General features: G+C 39.5%; 2 protein-coding genes across 4 annotated transcripts; both read right to left on the bottom strand.

The window, feature by feature from the left end:
• Window positions 1–265: 265 nt before the first annotated feature.
• Window positions 266–5,027, bottom strand: LOC130409151 (interferon-induced protein 44-like). Of its 3 annotated transcripts, none has more exons than XM_056732864.1 (8): window positions 4,941–5,027; window positions 2,382–2,482; window positions 2,262–2,295; window positions 1,890–2,094; window positions 1,585–1,731; window positions 1,317–1,485; window positions 806–906; window positions 266–709 (listed from the first exon to the last, which is right to left on the bottom strand). In XM_056732864.1, the coding sequence occupies exons 2-8, from the start codon at window positions 2,452–2,454 to the stop codon at window positions 539–541; spliced, it is 900 nt and encodes a 299-aa protein (XP_056588842.1). In that variant the 5' UTR covers window positions 2,455–2,482; window positions 4,941–5,027; the 3' UTR covers window positions 266–538. The 3 variants fall into 3 exon arrangements, with proteins under 3 accessions (XP_056588842.1, XP_056588862.1, XP_056588852.1); XM_056732884.1 differs by having other exon boundaries at window positions 1,890–2,091; XM_056732874.1 differs by lacking the exon at window positions 4,941–5,027 and adding an exon at window positions 3,476–4,918.
• A 12,072-nt stretch (window positions 5,028–17,099) lies between these two features.
• On the bottom strand, window positions 17,100–20,958 carry LOC130412279 (interferon-induced protein 44-like). Its single transcript, XM_056737521.1, has 8 exons — window positions 20,860–20,958; window positions 19,004–19,107; window positions 18,884–18,917; window positions 18,527–18,728; window positions 18,224–18,370; window positions 17,951–18,119; window positions 17,372–17,469; window positions 17,100–17,272 (listed from the first exon to the last, which is right to left on the bottom strand). Exons 2-8 carry the CDS (start codon window positions 19,077–19,079, stop codon window positions 17,102–17,104), a joined length of 897 nt encoding a protein of 298 aa, XP_056593499.1. The 5' UTR covers window positions 19,080–19,107; window positions 20,860–20,958; the 3' UTR covers window positions 17,100–17,101.
• Window positions 20,959–21,427: the final 469 nt, after the last annotated feature.

Below are 21,427 nucleotides of genomic sequence, written 5' to 3'. Positions count from 1 at the left end.
TATTTAATGTCCAATATGCTAAAGTATCCATAAACCATTCAATATAAGAGCCTGTACTGTACTGTACGAATGTTATGTGTCATGAACTGTTCAATGCTCTTACAAACACCATTTCACAAACATCAAGAATCTGTCAACCTCCCTCACCCTGGCACAGTTCTGTTCAGTACTTTCATTTCATTTGCCGAGACTGCAGCACAGACCCACCATGTGAGTATTGAACAGTCGGTTAGTAATGTTTCTATATTTGTACACACACAGACAGTTGCTAAGGATTTTTTTATTATTAATTTATTGAATTACGTTAAGTCTTTCAAAACAAAAGTGTATATTCTGACTGCTCGTTGTAACCTTTGAGAGACAAGACAAGCACATACTGTAAATACTGTACAATTTACTGTGTGTCAAAATTATTCACTATTATGCCCAAAATTGATTGATTTTTTAGTTAAAAAACGTGATAAACATTGACATTTTAGAAAACATGTAGGCGAGTGCATACCAAGGATAACAAAATATTATTTAGTGTGTTTTTATGTCAGTTATCACTGTTCTCAATCAATCTATCATCAGCGAGATTTACAATCTGTTGCAATGCTTTCAGAATCAGAAGATCAATATCATCTTCAGTGTCGATCTCATCATGGTAGTTCTTCACTGGGAAGATGTTGTTCATTGGCACACCCACTTTATCACTGCACATCTGCATCTAGAAAGAAACAAAATATAAATCCAGAAAATTTGACTGTGAATTATGATTTCTATAGCAGAATTTAAAATGTAGATAATAGAAAGTATGGTTTACCTTCTCTTTGATCTTCTTGCTGTAGTAGATCTTTCTTAGATCATTTTTCACCAGTGGACATGCTTCATCCACTTTAGTCATGACAATCACTTGAGGAATCCCTACAATCATTTCACACAGACGATGACATTTTATAATGGCATTCAGTATAATATGCTCAACATCCGTGTCAAGTGCAACTTGGAAATGAAGGTGACCATTAATAATTATTTTTAAAATTTAAACCATTTAACATCCTCTGTACAAACCAGAATGACCTATTTTAACAATATCAGCAAAATACTGCAAAACACTTTTTCTTGTCTACCCAAATCATGCATACTCACTTCTGTAACTTTTATATTCAACATTTTGATCTAATTATATATTTTTAAAGAAAGTTCTAATGCTTCGGCTTTTGTCTGTAATTAAACAAAACTGCACATGACACACTATCATTGTCAAATGGGTTATGGGTTAGGTCAGGTTATGTGAAATTATTTAAAAAATAAAAACATTCAATGTTCAGGACCTCTTTCACTGATTCTGTGACGGATGATCTTCAACTTGTCAATGAGTTTGTCATCTGTGAACTGGACTGTATCAGCAGCTATGACGTAAACCAGACAGAAAGCCTGGTCAGAGAGACTGGGGTCACTGGTATAATGTTGATCCTTATGAGTGAGTGGGTTCGTCTTGAACTAAATTTGTAAATTAAATACAAAAAAGTCAGGTGTATTGCACAAACACAAGTCTTGAATAGAGCAATCTTTACAATTGTGTATTCTAATTTGTTTTACTTCATAGCCGTCCTTCACATGGCCAAATAAAGCATTGATGATGTCTTCTGCTTGAGACCCAGCCATTGCATCAGGTTCTAAACCCATTATGTCTTTGAAGACAATAGGCAAAGCAACTTTTCCACTTCTGATGCGGTGTCCTTTCAGCTGCACACCAAAATACAGAAGAATTCATGCATTTTGGAGTCCAAGGCATCTTATAGTTTATAAAAAGAAAGCTATACATTTATCAGTAAACATTGTACATAACTTTTCTGAGTTTCTTTTAGCAATATATGAGTGAAGCCATGAAGACAAATACCTACTTTAGTTGTAAAACTTTTACTACCACCAGAAGATGAATTAACAAGCGCTGATGAGGTGATCCGACCTCGAAAAGCGTTATTGATGGAGTTTATAAAGCTGGACTTTCCTGCACCAATTTGACCAGCAACAATAATCTTGATTTCCTTAACATTTGGATCACTTGGAGTGAATTCTTCTAGATTCCTTTTCAGTTCTGATATACTGCTATCAAGACAAGAATACAACATATTTTTCTCTAAGGAATTTGAGTAAAAGAAGTTGTTTTCTAATGTGCAAGCTGATGGGCTGATGGAGCACAAGACTGGGAACAATCGGTCTGTGTCTCTAAATTTTTGTGACTGAAATGTAATTACTGTAGTAATATTACTTACTCCCATTCAAACTTCCTCCATGGTTCGTCCAATTCTAAGAGAAAAACACAGATAAAATAAAGTGCTCTCTCGAATGTTAACACAGCTGTGAAGGTTATGTTGGGAAAAAAATAATTGTACCTTGTTTTTGAACTGGCGCTGCAGGTTTCGGTGCCGAGTATGGTTCAGCAGATTTTGATGAGGATCCTCCCATGTTAATTTATTTTAATGTTGCAGTCCTCCTATGAGTATTCAAATAAACAATATCTCCTAATTGTATTATTATATATACTTTATTGATCCTTCACAGGAAATTGACATTGTTACATCATTAGCAGCCACATTCATTCTTGACACACAAACATCTGTCCAGCACATAAGATACATAAGAGAAATACATACAAAAAGACTAAAAAGTGCGGTTAGTTAATATTACTCATGCAAATCAGTTAAATTTTACTTACATATACTAGGTTGCAAAGTAAACTGCATGCAAACTTAGTGAATCTACTTAATAAAATTGAGGCAATAATTTCCACTCAATTAGATTGAGTATATTTTATTCTATGTTTTTAAGTAAAGAGTACCTAAATTTATCAGACATGAGTCATGACACACTAAAATATATTAGATAAAGTCTGACTAATATTGCTCTATATTAATTACTTTTGAGTAATATTTTTTATATAACCGACAACAGTTCATCTGCTTATTATGAATGATAAATATTGAATAATTAAACAATAAATATAACTTATTTAGAGAAGCCTGAATTGACCTAAAAATGCTCAGAAACAGGAGATCACATCAATTGCTTTTATTGACCAAATAACACACGTCTACAAATCCTCTTTTTGACAATGAACACAAGATAAATTTGATGTCACCATTATTGTGATCAATTGAGTTCAATTTAGTTTATTCGTCCTGCGTCGCGTTGTTTAAATAGCAATGCATGTTGGTCTATAAAGGAAGTGCTCAGGCCAATGCACGTTGCTATTTTGAGTAACTGAAAATAGACTGCGTCATAGACGGACTCAAACCTTTATTTAAACAAAAAAAAATGCGCCATTGTCTTTTGTATTGCTTGCTTTTGCAAGTGTCATTATATCAAAATTCTAACAAATATTTTAATAAGTGTATTACAACAATATGTAGTGTCTAACCTCATAAATAAAACTATTTACAGTTCTCCTATCTCCTAACAAAGCACACGACTTTCTTACTTTTCTTACCATTTTGTTCATCAAGAAAATACATCTTGATTCAAGAATTTGAAGACATTGTTACCGGATAACAAGAAAAAAACGACTAAAAACAGTACGATTTTTGCAGCGCAAAGAGTCATTTTTGCCGTTCTGCAGGCCCATTGCTGTACTTGTTGCAAAGAAACAAATAGCCATGGGCGCCGTAAAGGGGTGGAAGGTTAGGACGATTCTAAGGGCCCATGCTGATTTAGGGCCCAGAAGAGCAGACCCCCTTCTTATTTTCCTATTTCTTTTCTCTTTTTTATACATACATTAAACGTGCTAGGGCCCCTCGTGCACTAAATGTGTATATTGTCCGTTTCGACCATAGATTTAATATTTAAAAAACAAATAATATATTTACTGTTTCAGTCACACCCCTTCCGGCTCCCTCTCACAATGGTTCATTCCACCTGCGCTGTGAGTTACGAGCGCTAGTGTAGCGTCTCCTGCTTATTGGACTTGTTGTGATGCAGCGCAGACAGTGACACACGCAGGCATGTCACATCAAAAGTCAGGGCATCAAAAACGGAAAGAAAAGAAGGAAAGAGAAGACAGAGAACGCCAAAGTCGACAGTATGTTACACAGTTTTTCATAAAGAAAGGTAGTTTGCCCTATTCCTGTATTCCAAAACGTATTTTTGTTGCTACATGACCTGCTTATATCTAGCTAGCTTAGTAAAATAATTACTGAATTATTATTTACATCCAACAATAATAACATCTCTGCTGTCTCCGGGACGGGTTATCATGTCTCGTAGACACAGTTTCCGCGCTGCTGCACACCCACGTCCTCCTTCCCCCACGTCCCCCGTCTCAGCCGAACAAGGTGAGCCTGAGCGCGAAACTTCCCGAAGATTGAAGCCTCTAAACACGTCTTATCTACTGTGTTCGCCACATAATGATAATTTTGCAAAACAAAAAGTAATCTACACGCTTCAAAAATTACAAAATCAGTTTGCCGTGTCGTGTGTTCTGTGAAGTGACAGTGCGGCTGCTACGATCGATGCTGTCAAACTTGACGTTCTTAAAATGAATAAAATGCCCCAGAAAAAAAATATATAAAATTGAATAAAACGTGTCTCTACTGTAGCTGATGTTTCCTGATTGAGCAGTTTGATCCAGCTAAAGCTTGTTCATGTAAAGTATATGTCAATATGTGAAAATAATGTTCTGTTGTGCTTGCAATTGAGATAATAAATGTTCTTCCTTTAATGTAAACAAGTACATATTTCTATATTTTTTTCTTGTTTTTGTAGGCTTTGTACTCATCTTTAGACATTTTAACTATGCAATGTGCTGAGTATCTTTTCTTAAGTATACAGGGCATGTTTATTGGGTTAAATTTTATCTGTAAAAAATGTAGGGGGCCCAGAAATTTTGGTTTCCATAGGGCCCAGAATTTCTGGCGGCACCCCTGCAAATAGCTATAAAAAATCTGGAAATTGCTCACCTGGGTTGATTCTCAAGACCTGAAGACTGTCAGAGTGATGCCGATTCTTATTCTGTTCAACCGAGTTTCCACCACTCCTTACTCCACCATGCCACTTTCACTTTCTGTATGTGAAACTTTCACTTTTTTTTCACTCTCTTTACATCCCACTGCACATTTGACTTCTTTATAACACTGCATTGTACCAATGTAGGGGGTGTTATATAATTAAAGCCACTTAATGATATATAAACGTGTTTAATAGTATATGTTGGAAAATTATATTTTAAATAGGTCTACATACTATACATTTTAACATTACATTTGGCACCCACTTTTATCATCTGGATAATTGAATATCAGATGATTGAATGAGATGTTTTTAGAGTGTGATTCATCTAAACAATTCACGGTAGAATCATTATTATATGTAAATTGCATTAAAGCAAATATATATATTGTTTTTTGTTCTGTTTTGAGTTCATGTTATGACCTGCAGGGAGCATAATTGTGCAAAACAAATTACTTTCAGTTTCTGATTCCCATAAATGCAGGCAGAATTCGTAAATGGGCTGTCTTTCCAGTCTTTTTTAAATACAGTGGACAGGGAGGTTTTTTTACTCTATTTTAGATAAACAGTGCAATAGTAAATGCCTAGCATTAGGAAGAAATTCAAAAAGAATTGCTCAACTACAATAAGGTTAAACTACAACGACAAGCTTTCGGTTTGCTGTCAAAACATACCAAGCTATTTTTGGGTTAATCCTTTTTTAGGACAAAGTAAATGTTCGTTTTAACAAACGTTAAAGAACTATGACAAAACAATGAGCAAATTTTCCTGACACACTAGCAAAAACAAAATTTAAGACAGAGAACACTTCTTAAATCACACACAATATTACTTGAGTCACATCACGAAAGATGATTCCCTGATCCCATGGGTGCTGAATGTAGTGTAAATGCATTTTCATCCCAGCTGCGGCGTTATGTCATCCAGGTGGATGCTGCACAGTGTTGGTGGTTGAGGAGAGACTCCCCTCATATTGTAAAGCGCTTTTGGTATACAGCAATATACAATAAAGCGCTATATAATGCCTCATTCATTCACATCATGGCGGGTGACTTCATTACTTCAGAGCGTAATAGAATCGTGTCTCGTCCGGTCGGACAGAACCCAAACGCAGGCAGTGGCGGAGGGGTTAACAATATTTATTAAACAGGAAATAATAATCCCACGAGGGGGCAAACAAGAACTAAATAAGACTCACAAACAGAAAACTTCCCACGAGGGGGCAGTGGCGGAGCTAGAATTTTTCACATGGGGTGTCCTGGGGGTGGCCAAGGCAACTTCAGGGGATCCATAGACCATAGAAAGTCAGTGTGTAATGGTGATGCGCGTATGGCGGTTAAATCCGCGGGCGCTGCGGATGATCCGCGGGACGGGTGTGTCGGGTAATACAAAAATACATTCTGATTAATTGCGAGTGGAAGATATAATATAAAAAATTAACAAAATTTCTCAAAAACATGGCTGGCCGTACTATGGAGTAACTTAGCTGTATTTTATTAGCCCTTTATGATATGTAAACTATTTGCAATTGAGGTAATCTTTTGGTTAGGCTATCACGACAAATAGCTTAAGAATTTCAAAGTTAGTTTAACATTTAAACACTGTCCGGCACCATTTTGTGTTATAACCAGTGGTGTAGTCTACGTGATACGCAGGTATACGCCGTATACCCACCAGGAAAGTCAAAGGATTTCCGTATACCCTCTTAAAAAACGTGAGGATACGTAATAACATCGTTTTGTGAAAGAACTTTCATTCATAAATTCACCCCGTCTGTGTTGCGATTGCGAATCACTAACGTTTTTGGACCATTGGGGCTTCCGTGGCCTGTAACCTGGATCTGACGTCACCTACCAAGGAAAAGCAGTTGCTTGGCGGTCTTTTACGGCACAAGTTTTAAATTCATCTTGAGTGTCTTTACATCGCAAGACTAACGTTATTCTGAATCTTAATTAGAAGATATGAAACGAAAGCAGACTCAAAGTACACTCTTTGAGTGTTTTCGGATGCCTGCCCCTAAAGCTACAGCAGCTTCTGGTGACACTTCATCTGCAGCAGATGACACGATCGTTATAGAAACTCCAGAAAATGAGCCTGATGCTCTCGTAAAGTTACCTGTTAAGTAAAGCTAGCATACAGTACATGTTATCATTAAACGTAACTGTAATAGCAGGGGATTGTTGGTATATTGAATTTTATCCAGAACTTGCTAACTTCACTACCGTTAGTGTGGTGGATCAATTAATACAGTAGACGAGGGGAGATTGTGTGTGTGGTAAACAGAATAAAAATTGTATATCTCCTTATTTCAGATGATGAGAGAAATGAGAACCCCTGGTCAGCCTTGTGGACTGAAAGTCAGGCTAGGGAATTTAAAAACAGGCATCCTTGGTTAGAGTGGAGGGACAGTAAGTTAGGTAGATATCAGCTGCTCAGCACACACGAAAATGTTCGGCCGAAAATGGCATTATTGGTTTCGGGCCGAAATAAAAAACAGCAGAAATGTAAACCGAAAATTAATGTCACCCGCCCCTCCCTACCATGCGCAAGCGCTTAGGTTTCACTCACGGTCGAGCTGTTATCACGCGTCTGCCTATCAAAGATTGTCATGTCAGCGCAGGACCGGCGATCTCCTGCCCCCCTTGTAGTGATCTGAATGATGATGTGACTGAGTGTTCGTGCTGTGTTAACATTCCAATTTATTATAAACAACAAAAGACAGTCAACTGATAAAACCTGTGCTCCAGGTACCATATTAATATAGTATCATCATTCTAAAAGGTATAGTTCACTCAAAAATTAAAATTGTTATAATTTCCTCACCCTCAGGTTGTCCCAAAACTGTATGAGTTTCTTTTTCTGTTTAACACAAAAGAAGATATTTTGAAAAATGTTGGTAATCAGTAGTGGTGGGCCGTTAACGGCGTTAACGCCGTTAACGCAGTGAGACTATTATCGCGCGTTAAAAAAAATGTCGCCGTTAATCTATTCTCAAAGTTGGGTTGGCAGCTGGGACTATACTACGCAAGCTATGATGACTTTCACCTTGATATTTTAGCGCGGATGTATACCAGCTTAACTGCACTGTACGCGGCGAGAACGATATTTTTCAACTCGCGTCATTCGCGGAAGCAGAAGCCGGCTCATCATCTCATAAGCAGGGCTTCATTCGCGCGATTCGCGCAGCAAGTAGGTCTATTGGCTCTTTGCATTAACATATAAATCACTCGCGCTTGACACGCCATTCGCGTTTGGTCTGAACACAACATAACGTTACTGTGAAATTACCGCATCAAACGTGACGTGCTAACATGGATGCAGCTATGAAGCCGCCGGGTTTGCTTCAGGGAATATTATTTTTTAAGAAGCTTCCCAATAGAAACATCGACAAGACTAATAAGGTTGTTTGCACCTTGTGCAATGCGGAATTGGTTTAAAAAAACACTTTCTCTCAACAGGTAGTGGTCTAGCTTTAGTTGAAACCAGTAACTTTGTATTGAGATCTAATGTATTATGGCTCCTGTATGACATATCGCTTGTTGCTCCCTCACTCTTTGTAAGTCGCTTTGGATAAAAGCGTCTGCTAAATGACTAAATGTAAATGTACTGTAGGAGCTCTTCCAGTCTCAAGTACCACCTAAACGCAAATCATCCCTTAGCTAATGCGGAAGTAAACACAAGTTCATCTTATTGAACATAATTTAATTTTCATCACCAATTATCATAGTACAACAGCTTTCTCAAGCAGTTTGTGATGCATTTTGGAAACAGGAGATGAGCCCCTGGTCTAATGCGCCACCTGGCTTGAGAAACCCGTTCTCAAAGACTTACTTTTAGTCATTATTTGGGTAGCACACATATTCGGAATGCCTTCGGCAGAATTCAAATGAGCCATTTTAATCTAGATTAATCTAGATTAATTTTGGAATTAATCTAGATTAATCTAGATTAAAAAAATTAATCTATGCCCACAACTAGTAATCAGACAGTTGGCAGCACCCATTGACTTCCACAGTAGGAAAAAAATATAGACTATGAAAGTCAATGGGTGCTGCTAACTTTTTTGTTGTTTTTAATAAATTGGAATGTTGATAACACAGAAGCAGTCTTTAATAATGCTCTCAATTACATGTAGATGCATACTTTAGGCATTAGTGAGTGTGGTGGTTCCATGGGGTGTCGCTCTGGGATGGGTGCGTATAAGGCTGGGAGGGGAGAAAAGCACAGTATACTCACTACAGAAAGCTTGACTACACCACTGGTTATAACTATAAAACCGTTTTAATTTGTCTTCAAATAAAACGTTTTATGTTATAGTTTGTGTCTTTTGTGTCTGATTTGTGTAGTTGAAATGATCAAGTACCCCAATGTTTATATGAAGGTTACTTGCAGTGTTCTTTAGCTGGGTATAATATTTAAAAATCTCTAATCTAAAGTATATTGGTACTGTAAAGACTTTTATTTTAATATATTCTAACTACCTTCTCTTATTCACAAGAAAACATAATTAATGTGCAAAAATCAAGACTTTTTTATTGGATTTTTTAACAAAATAATATTGTGACAGTGTTTAAAAAAGCAGCATGACCAACACGCTAGAAATCAATAAAAATTACAGCATTATTCCTTTTGTCATTTAAAAAATGTCATTACTAATTTTGGAAAACATGGTAATATAAAATCTAATATTAGCTACTTCATCTAGTGTATACTAAAATCTAATAAGCCATCCATTCCAGCGTGATTGATGTCGTATTATTGCATTCTTTATTAGAAACCAAGCAATGTTACCTTTGTATAATCTTATAATTGTATAAATTGTAAACTAAATGTATATATGATTATTATAATATTATCATTACAAACCAGTGTAAGGTGAGTGGACCTAAAGTAGTCCTGTTTTTCCATATTTTTATATTTTTACTTTAAGTGCGCTGCCTTGAACTTTTCACAGAATTTTTGACTCTTATATATAAGTACAGTTATATAATCAAAGTATGTTGCTTGAATTAATGTGAAGGAAATGCTCATATTTGCAGCCCAAAGCTGAGTGACAGTATTAGGCAACCAGACCCACAAGTCAGAACTTTCCATCTTGCTAGGACGCAGTCAGAACTTGCAAACAGCTACTGATTTGTTTTATGTACTTGCTAAATAGCTGTGTTAAGTTTATTTGTAACAAAAAAAATGCTTAATGTAATTAAATAATTGCTGTCTTGTGTATAAAACTGATATTGAGTTTAAGATTATTACATGAGAAGATTTTTTGCAAAGACAGAAAGACTTCTATAAAACATGGTGAAGCGTTATTACATGCAGTGGCGGTTTTAGGCACGGGCGAACCGGGCAGCCGCCCGGGGCGCCAAATTTTCACGACACGTGGGGGGCGGCACAAGCACTTGAAAAAGAAAAATAATCCGCGCCGCAAAGCAGGTTTCTATTATGTATAATATAACTGTCTGTGTGGGGAATTGGCAAATCGCCGCCCCTGCTTGCTGAGAAGCGCAGAAGCTGTGTGAAAACTGTAAAGGGGAGGGGCTGATCCCCTGATGGACAGTTCACCTCTCCCAAATGGAGCGGACAAGGAGGGGGGCCCATTTAGTGGGCTAAAATCAGTCACACCTTGACTTTCTTCTAAATAACGCACATTTCATTCATAATTTTAAAGCACAGGCCTATTTTTCCACGTTTTTTTTCTGCATTGTGTGTGAAATGGCTAATAAAAAAAGTTAATCCAAAACGATTATGTGGAGGTGAAGTGGTTTAGTCTTGATTGTCGAGTGCCAGATAAACATGAAAGCGATGGAGAGAAAAAGGTTTAAGCCGTCAGGTGCCCAATATAAGAAAAAATCAAAGTAGAAGCGGAGAAAGGAGCAAAAGATAAAGGTATGTAACTACGTTCTCTCTGTATGATTACGGTGACGTTATCCATCATCAATGAAGGGCTAATGTTAATGGGTGGTAACGTTAACTCTTACGTTTGTTAGCCTTCTTGCTATGATGCTTATACAACAATAATTCGGTCTTAACTCAACAAACACGAGATCTAATTTCACCATAAGATTGTGCTTTGCAACAAAACTGTTACAAGTAAAGTTATTATTTATTTCCATCATTGGGGTTAATGTTGGGCCCTGTAATTAGCCAACGAAATTAACATATGTCTGGATGTGTTCAAAGGCAAACATTTGCTATAACTCTGATGCGTGACAAAGAATATAATTTGAGGCAGTAACCAAGGAGCTAATTGTTCCTCCCTTAGATTAGATTAATAAAGCGTCTAATGAGTCATGACAGACATTTGGCATGTAAGGGCATGTTTATTTAAATTTGCAATTCATAAGAGTTATACTGTAGCCTACTGTCTTTTGATGTCAATTTCAATTGCAAATTCATGGGCACTTTTAAAGTATTTTGGAGAATCCTCTGTCACTGGTCAGCCATCAAAAACCATCAGCCTCCTTGAATTTTATCACTTTTATGCATGATAAGGATCTATCAGAGATCTACCCCAACTTTTGGACTGCTCTCAGGATTACACTTACTCTGCCAGTCACTGTGGCTCAAGCAGAGAGGAGCTTTTCAAAAGTTGATCAAGTCATACCTGAGGTCAACCATGTCTCAAGAACAGCTCACTGGCCTTCCTATCATCAGTATCAATAACTCAATAGGGGGCAGATTTCGTATGATGACATTATTGATGATTTTGCATTAAGGAAGGCCAGAAAGGTCAGGTTTTAGTTTGTGTTTTCTGTTCTTAGTGCAATAGTGTAATAATTAGATTTGCTTTTGTGTGATGAAGGATTTGTGCTATTTAGAATATTTTTTCTATATTTTATTTGTATATTATTCTTAATATTTTAATGTTGTTGTTCTCTGGTCGTGTTACATCATGATACATATGTACATCATGTACATATGTTGCAACATTTATGTACATAGAGTATATTTAAGTTCTGATAACTTATACTGATTTGTGCAGAATTGTGTTTTTAAAATGTTCTGTTGAAGGATTTGTGCAATTGAGAAATATAAGGTTCGTCTTACACTTATATAGTTATGGTAAAACATGGCTTTTTTTCTCTCGGATGGGTGGGAGTAGATGGGGGGGCACCCAGAGCGGATCTCGCCCGGGGAGTGATTCAATGTAGAACTGCCACTGATTACATGTGGTTTTCATGCCATTAGCTACTGCTGCTATTACGCAATCGGTCATCAGCAAGATGTGATCCATACAACGATCTGATCCATAAATCTTTCAAAATCAGAATATGAACATTATCATCAGTGTAAATCTCTTCATGGTAGTTCTTCACTGGGAAGATGTTGCACATCGGCACACCCACTTTGTCACTGCACATCTACATTTACATTTACATTTATGCATTTGGCAGACGCAAACATATTTGCGTTATCTAGCAAAACATTCAAACGGTTCATACTAGATTCCCGGACCAATAACTTGTGAGCTAAACGTTGTACATCATTCCATAGACATGGATCAACAACCTAGTCTCCCTTAAAACGAGAATACAAATGTATCTCTATGTGAGCAGGCGACATGGAGTAAGTCCAAAGAGACCGTCTACAAAGTGACTGTAAATCCGAAAAGCGTTATTAAAATAATTGTCATTAATAACTTAAATGTTACACACTGTAGTCTCACCAAATTCAATTTACACATTAATGGCCTCCTACTGAATCTAATTTGGTTTTAGTTATACTACATTATGTTGCACTGAAGTTAATTACTATTTTTAGCAGCCTAATAATCTTCGGGTTTTGCCCTTTATAGATGATCTCTTCAGTCTTGTCTCAGCCGGCTCCCGCCTGGGGCTCGATTTGTTGAAAATTAAGTTCAAGTTCATTGTTTACGTTACGTAGAATGAGGTGTCATTTGTGTTATTAGAACGTTTAGCTCACTAGTTATTAGTCCGGGAATCTGCGTCTATAAACCAATGTTTAAGGAGCTAGTCTAAAAATCAGCCAGCAGAACATTAAACATGAAGTATTTGTCCGAAATGGTTTTGCGAGATAACGTCTTGGTTACGTATAACCTCAGTTCCCTGATGGAGGGAACGAGACGTTGTGTCGAGAACGACAGATGGGGTTCGCCCTTTTGAACCAATCAACTCTGACTAATATAGAAATGGCCAATAAAATTTGGCAAATTAAATTTGCATGCCGGGCTCCGCCCCCGGATGTCCGGTATAAAATGAATCCGGCGTGCAGCATTCATTTACCTCTTGTTCTGAAGAGCCTGAGAGCCTCTCACGACTGCAGCAGAATACGATACGTGTTTGTGGCATAAGGGACACAACGTCTCGTTCCCTCCATCAGGGAACTGAGGTTACATACGTCACCAAGACGTTCCCTTTCTGTCGGTCTCTCGACGTTGTGTCGAGAACGACAGATGGGGTTGCCTATATAAAAACGCCACAACGCTGTATCGCGTCACAATCTCAGCAAAGCGACGGTAACAAGCCTTGAAGTGTCAGCTTGAAGCTTCGTGAAACTGTAACCTTCCAGTGGGGTGGTCGGGGGGTTCGAGAGCTTTCTTGGAGAAAGATGGATACAGCCCTGACCGTTAACCTTTCACGGACGAGGCCTTAGCTCTCTACTGGCGAGAGGCCGTCCAGCTCGGGTTTTCACCTTAAAATCAGGAATGCGCTGCAGAGGCCACCTCCTAGGAATATGGTGGATATAGGTATGGTTTCATCCTTGAAGGAGAACGCATGGAACGTGCAGACTGAGTAGTTAACCGCGAGGTGGAGGCCCACCTGGTGAAGCTCATGGGTTACAAGTGTGAACCATTCTCATGAGGATACATCAGACGGAACAGCCCACGGAACGGGTGTTACAGACGTCCGGTAGCACTAGGTCCGCTTAGAGCTATCTGTGATAGCTCACATGGTATCCCGGCCTAAGGGGGAAGGCTGCTCTGCCCAGCCAGCCCCCAGAGGGTGCTTGTTTGGTGATAGATGGAATGCCTATTCTTAACCAGTGTCTGGGTATGAAGGGAGTTTGATGAGGTACCAGTTTCTTAGCCATGTGTTTGGCTAATAAGATATGGTAGATAGCACACTGACCCAACCTGTTAGAGGGTGGAAAGGTGCTTTCGCAGTCATACGTCCCCCCAGATGCCAGTCCTACATGTCGCCACGCAGAACGTGGGCTGACACTGGGTTTACGCGAAGGTTTGTAACCCTTGCGAAGGTGTTTGGGCGTAGCCTAACCCGCAGTTCTACAGATGTCTGCTAGAGAGGCACTTCTGCCAGTGCCCAGGAGGTGGCTAAACTCTGTGTGGAGTGAGCCCTCACTGCCAATGGGCATGGGAGATTCTGAGATCGGAATGCCGTCGTAACGGCGTCCACGACCCAGTGCGCCAGCCTCTGTTTGGAGACAGCCTTCCCTTCTGCTGTCCTCCAACAGACACGGAGCTGGTCAGAGCTTCAGAGCTCTGCGTGCGGTCCAGCATGTACTGGACACAACACTGATCGGATTGGGTCTTCCTCCCCTATGGGGAGCACCTGCAAGTTCACCACTTGGCCCCGGAGGGAGTAGTGGGAACTTTTTGGGCACGCATCCGGGCCTGGGTCTCAAGACAACGTGAGAGTTTCCAGGGCCGAATTTAAGGCAATCCGGGGACACGGAGGATGCTCGGTGGTCCCCTACCCTCTTGAAGGAAGTGAGCGCCGTCAGGAGGCCCGTCTTACTCTGTGAGGGGGTTCGGAACCTCCGAGGGGCTCTTGGGGCGCTGAGGCTCCCCAGGACCACTTAGGGGCCCAAGAGGGTATGGAGCGGAGATGAGGCGGATTCCACCCTCTCGCGCCCCTTAGGAACCTGGTGACCAGGTCGTGTTGCCCTAGAAACTTTCCACCGACTGAGTCGTGATGAGTGGCAATAGCGACTACATACACATTCAGTGTGGAGGGGAGATGTTAGTCTCCAGTCTCATAAGAAGGAAAACACAATCCTGATCGAGCACCTCAGTGGGTCTTTCTCATTGAGAGAGACACCAGGACGTGAAGAGGTGCCGTCTAGAGGCGTGTAACCACCTAGTAGATGGGGCTCTAGCCTGGGTGATGGTCTCAGCCATAGAGGGGGAGTAGCCAACTCAGGATCTTCTCGTCCCGTCTAGAGACCAGACATGGGTGTTCCGGAGGTCTGATCTGGGATGCCAGAACGTGTCCCTCCCCTGATAGAGCAGGTGTGGTGTAACCAATAACACTTGGTGCTCCTGCTCCCTGACCTTGCACAGCGTCTGTGCAAGGAGGCTCCTGGGGGGGAAGGTGTGCTTCCGCCCATCCCGTGGTCAGCTGTGCGCAAGGATATCCGTGCCAAGGGCAGGGAATATCAAGCGGGCAAATGGTGGTGTTACGAGAGGCGAACAGGTTTTACCTGGGCCTTCCCGAACAGCCTCCAAATGAGCTGTGCGCGGGGGTGGAGTCGCCACTCTCCACGAGGCATAAACTGGCGAGAAAACATGTCGGCTGTCTAGTTCAGTTTGCCCGGGGTGTGTGGGGCCCGCAGGAAACGGGTCACCTGTTGACTCCACCGGAGGAGATATCGAGCAAGTTGTGTTAGCTGCTGTGAGCGAACACCACCCTGACGATCTGTGTACGCTACAGCAAGAGTGCTGTCCTCGGACCAGCAGGTGCCTGTCTCGCACGAAAGGCCGTAGCCTGCTCAGTGCAAGTAGCACAGCCCACAACTCTTGGCAATTGATATGCCAGCGTAGGCGGGGGTTCGTCCAACGCCCCGCCTGCGTGCCCGTTGCACACTGCACCGCTGGCGGATGTTCCACCCGGGGGATCTCGACGTAGTCCTTGGCTGCCCCACCATCGAGGGAAGTAAGGGAGCCTGAGCTGGTTTCACTGAAACGGTCCGTGAGTGGAGCGTTCCAAGTTTTACACAGCTCCTCATGCACCTCCGGGAAAAACATGGCATCCGGGGTGGGCGCGGTTTGCACCACGCTCAGACCTCAGGAATCACGTATCCCCGGGTTAGCACGGATGACATCACATCTGCTTCCTCCTAAACTCAACCGCTGGGGGTGGAGCTCGGATTCGTCAGAGTCGGATGCCAGTCTCCCTCCGATGCTGCGAGCGACATCTCATCTACGTCACACATCGTTTCCGAATGGGTGGATGAGGATCCGGGCGGTATGCCACCGCCGGTTGGGGAACGTTCAGAAGAGCGAATCGGGGTGCAATCTCCGGCCGTTGAGCACTTGGCAGGCGGATTTACGTTCGCAGAGTTCCCCATATCACTAACGCTGCTAATACAGGCGGACTTCGAGGCCGTAGCCCCGAAGACGCGGACTTTGGTGCCGTAGCCACCAATGTCACAGCCCGTGTAGCAGACGAAATGGTGGCTGGTTCCCGTAGGAAGACAGTCACCCGTGACCGCAACTTCTGAATGACAATCTACCCGTAGTGCGGGCAAGATGTGTCAACGAACGCTGCTTCAGTGTGCTGGATGCCCAGACACCTAACGCAGCGATCGTGTCCGCCCCCCTCCTCGATGAGGGTGCTGCACCCAAGAGAACAGCGGGACATGCCGCGCTGGAGAATGCTCAGTCAGTCCTGAAAAGGACCTTTTTAGAAAAAATCTCTAACACCTCCGGAACCGCTGTGACGCCAAGGGGAAGGTCGCTGCAGGTAGGGACTATCCGCTGCTCACGTCGTAGATCCAGCAGAAGAAGAATTCATTGAATTCGTTCTGTTCGTACTCATGAGCGAAGGCTCTGAAAAACAAAAGGTAAATGAATGCTGCAAGCCGGCTTCCTTTTATACCGGACATCCGGGGGCGGAGCCCGGCATGCAAATTTCATTCGCCAAATTTCATTGGCCTTTTCTATAGTAGTCAGAGTTGATTGGTTCTCAAGGGTGAACCCCATCTGTCGTTCTCGACACAACGTCGAGCGACCGACAGAAAGGGAACGCAAACGTTTTTGCCAGAGAACGCAATGGTTCTCGGTGGAACGCAAAGATTTTGCGAGATAACGCAAAAGCTTTAAAAAATAAAACATAATAAACATTGACATTTCAGAAAACATAAAGGCGAGTGGATACCAAGGATGACAAAATATTATTTTCTGTTTTTTATGTCAGTTATCACTGTTCTCAATCAATCTATCATCAGCGAGATTTACAATCTGTTCCAATGCTTTCAGAATCAGAACATCAATATCATCTTCAGTGTCAATCTCGTCATGGTAGTTCTTCACTGGGAAGATGTTGTTCATTGGCACACCCACTTTATCACTGCACATCTGCATCTAGAAAGAAACAAAACATAAATCCAGACATACATTTGATTGTGAATCATGATTTGTATAGCGGAATTTAAAATGTAGATAATAGATTAGATGGTTTACCTTCTCTTTGATCTTCTTGCTGTAGTAGATCTTTCTTGGATCATTTTTCACCAGTGTACATTCATCCACTTTAGTCATGACAATCACTTGAGGAATCCCTACAGTCATGCCACATAGACGATGACATTTTATAATGGCATTCAGTATAATATGCTCAACATCCGTGTCAAGTGCAATTTGGAAATGAAGATGACCATTAATAATTATTTTTAAATTTAAACCATTTAACATCCTCCGTACAAACCAGAATGGCCTATTTTATCAATATCAACAAAATACTGCAAATAACCTTTTCTTGTCTACCCAAATCATGCATACTCACTTCTGTAACTTGTATGTTCAATATTCTGATCTAATTATATATTTTTAAAGAAAGTTCTAATGCTTCTGCTTTGTCTGTAATTAAACAAAACTGCACATGACACAAATGTCAAATGGGTTATGGGTTGGGTGAAATTATTGAAATTTCACCCAAATATAAGAAAATATATTTTATTAAAATATAAATATTGAAATATAAGATGAAATTTCATCTTATGTGAAATTATTTAAAAAACAAAAACATTCAATGTTCAGGACCTCTTTCACTGATTCTTTGTCGGATGATCTTCAACTTGTCAATGAGTTTGTCGTCTGTCATTTTGATTGTATCAGCTGCTATGACGTAAACCAGACAGAAAGCCTGGTCAGAGAGACTGGGGTCACTGGTATAATGTTGATCCTCATGAGTGAGTGGGTTCTTCTTGAACTAAATTTGCAAATTAAATACAAAAAAGTCAGGTGTATTGCACAAATACAAGTCTTGAATAGAGCAGTCTTCACAATTGATGTGTTTATTGTAATGTGTTTTACTTCATAGCCGTCCTTCACATGTCCAAATAAAGCATTGATGATGTCTTCTGTTTGAGATCCAGCCAATACATCAGGTTCTAAACCCATTATGTCTCTGAAGACAAAGGGCAAAGTGACTTTTCCTTTTCTGATGCGGTATCCTTTCAGCTACACACCAAAAACCCAGAATAATTCATGTATTTGGGAGTCCAGTAACTTATAGTTCATAAAAAGAAAGCTATAAATTTATCAGTAAACATTGTACATAACTTCCTTAGTTTATATTAGCAATGTATGAATGAGGTCATAAAGACAAATTCTTACTTTAGTTGTGAAACTTTTACCACAAGAAGATGAATTAACAAGCGCTGATGATGTGATCCGACCTTGAAATGCGTTATTGATGGAGTTTATAAAGCTGGACTTTCCTGCACCAATTTGACCAGCAACAAGAATCTTGATGTCCTTAACATTTGGATCACTTGGAGTGAATTTTTCGAGACTCCTGTTCAGTTCTGATATATTGCTATCGAGACAAGAATACACAATCATTTTTGCTATAAGGAATTTGAGTAAAATCAGTTGTTATCTAATGTGCAAGATTATGGACTGATGGATCACAAGACAGGGAACAATCAGTCTGTGCCTCTAAATTTTCGTGACTGAAATGTCATTACTTACTCCCATTTAAAACTCCTCCATGGTTTGTCCAGTTCTAAGAGAAAAACACATATCAAATAAAGTGCTCTCTCGAATGTTAACACAGCTTTGAAGGTAATGTTGGGAATTAAGTAATTTTACCTTGTTCTTGAACCGGCGCTGCAGGTTTTGGTGCTAAGTCTTCTGGTTCAGCAGGTTTTGATTCGGATGATCCCATGTTTGTTTATTTTAATGTTGCAGTCCTCCTATGGATATTCACATAAACAATATCTCCTAATTTTATTTATATATATGTACTTTATTGATCCTTCGCAGGAAATTGACATTAGCAGCCACATTCATTCTTGACACACAAACATCTATCCAGCACATAAAATACATAAGAGAAATACACAAAAGAAAAACATACAAAAAGACTAAAGTGTGCAGTAGCTAGACAGTACAGTATGCATCCAAAACCTCAAAATAGTGTATTCATAATTACACTGGAAAAAAGTATTCATGAGTGTAAGTTAATATTACTAATATGCAAATCAGTTAAATTTTAGTAACATATACTAGGTAGCAAAGTAAGTTACATGCAAACTTACTGAATCTACTTAATAAAATTGAGACAAGGATTCCCACTCAATTAGATTGAGTAGAATTTATTCTATGTTTTTAAGTAAAGAGTACCTAAATTTATCAGACATGAGTCATGACACACTAAAATCACACTAAAAGTCTACCTAATATTGCTCAATATTAATTACTTATAAAAATGGAGTAATATTATTTTATATAACCAAAAACAGTTCATCTACTTATTATGAATGATAAATATTGAATAATTAAACACTAAATATGACTTTTTCAGAGAAGCTTGAATTGACCTAAAAAAGGTCAGAAACAGGAGATCACATCAATTGCTTTTATTGACCAAATAACAAAAGTCTACAAAACCTCTTTTTGACAATGAACACAAGATTCATTTGATGTCACCATTACTGTGATCAGAGTTCACTTTAGTTTTGTCGTGCTGCGCCGCGTTGTTTCAATAGCAATGCATTTGCACTCATTTGTGCGCTCATGTGCGTGTTGGTCAATAAAAGAGGTGCTCAGGGGGATTGTTGGCGCGTTGCTATTTAGAGGATCTGAAAATAGACTGCGCCATAGACCAACTCAAACCTGTTCTAGCGCCCCATTTTAACGATTTTAAGCGCATGTCTCGTTGAGTAATGGGTGTTTTTTGGGCGTAACGTGCTGTAAACCAATCAGAGTCTAATCTCTCGTTCCCTTTAAAAGCCAGGTGCGCTCGCGACATGGTGGAGCAAATACTGGACGCTTCTCTACAGAGGAAACACATCTGCTCTCAGACGTGCGAGCATCTCTTCATTACAAGCCAGATTTGTATCTTTGTGTACACAATAATAATCTTTTACATTGTAATCCATTTGTTTTTTTTATATTGGCATGTCTGTGTGCTGCTACGCTTCTCTCTATGTTATAAGTAAAATGAAAGCGCGTGTTATGTGGACCCATCCAGAGGCGCATTTTCTAATAATGCGCCCTTTATTTAAACAAAACAAAATGTGCCATTGTCTGTATTGCTTGCTTTTGCAAGTGTCAGTATGTATCAAAATTCTAACATATATTTTAATAAGTGTATTATAATAATATTTAGTGTTTATCCTCATAAATGAAACTATTTACAGTTCTCCTTATTGAACAAAGCCACACAGTGAAAAAAATGAATTTCTTAAGTAATTTTGTGCATCAAGAAATTTGATTCAAGAACGTGTAGAAATTTTTACTGGATAACAAGAAAAATAAAGAAAATAAGTCTCTTCAAATATATAAATATTTTTTTTTCAAAAACAAGAATTATTTTCTTTGTTCGGTTTGCTCATCAATAAAATTCATCTTGATTAAAGAATGTTTAGACACATTAACAGGAAAAGGTGAGAGAAAAAAAACAGTAAGAAAGTCATTTTTGCAGTACAACGAGTCATTTTTACCAGTTCTGCAGGTTACAGCAAAAGTCCATTGCTGTACATGTTGCGAAGAAACAAATAGCTATAAAAACTGGGTTGATTCTCACGACCTGAAGATTGTCAGAGTGATGCCGATTCTAATTCTGTTCAACCGCAATCCTTCTTATACTCCACCATGCCCCTTTCACTTTTTATTTGCTCTTCACATCTCACTTCACTTTTGACTTCTTTTGACTTCTTCTTTTGACACTGCATTGTACCCATGTAGGGGGTGTTATGTAATTAAAGCCACTTTAGTATTTAATGATATATAAATATGTTTTACAGTAAATGTTGGAAAATGATATTCCAAATAAGCCTTGTATGTATTTTTACTTTACATTTGGTATCCACTTTTATAATCTGGATTGTTGAATATCAGATGATTAAATCAGATGTTTTCAGTCTGTGATTCAACTGTGATTCATCTCAACAATTGACGGTATAATCATTATTGTATGTAATTTGCATTAAAGCTAATATATATATTGTTTTTTGTTCTATTGTGAGTTCATGTTATGACCTGCAGAAGCATAATTGTGCAAAACAAATC

This window comes from Triplophysa dalaica, chromosome 2 (assembly GCF_015846415.1).
Source record: "Triplophysa dalaica isolate WHDGS20190420 chromosome 2, ASM1584641v1, whole genome shotgun sequence".
NCBI lineage: Eukaryota > Metazoa > Chordata > Actinopteri > Cypriniformes > Nemacheilidae > Triplophysa > Triplophysa dalaica.
Note: the sequence above shows the minus strand (reverse complement) of the source record. Positions and strands in the feature narration are given on the sequence as shown.

Bases quoted from the DNA above. Each gene is read 5' to 3' on its own strand.
- LOC130412279 (XM_056737521.1), bottom strand. From the start codon at position 19,079: ATGGGATCATCCGAATCAAAACCTGCTGAACCAGAAGACTTAGCACCA. The intron at 18,729-18,883 runs GTAAGTAATGAC...TTGTCTCGATAG, and splicing joins TGGAGGAGTTTTAAATGGGA to CAATATATCAGAACTGAACA. The intron at 18,120-18,223 runs GTAAAACACATT...TTGCAAATTTAG, and splicing joins ATGTGAAGGACGGCTATGAA to TTCAAGAAGAACCCACTCAC.
- LOC130409151 (XM_056732864.1), bottom strand. From the start codon at position 2,454: ATGGGAGGATCCTCATCAAAATCTGCTGAACCATACTCGGCACCGAAA. The intron at 2,296-2,381 runs GTACAATTATTT...TTTTTCTCTTAG, and splicing joins AGCGCCAGTTCAAAAACAAG to AATTGGACGAACCATGGAGG. The intron at 1,732-1,889 runs GTAGGTATTTGT...TTTGGTGTGCAG, and splicing joins GTAAAAGTTTTACAACTAAA to CTGAAAGGACACCGCATCAG.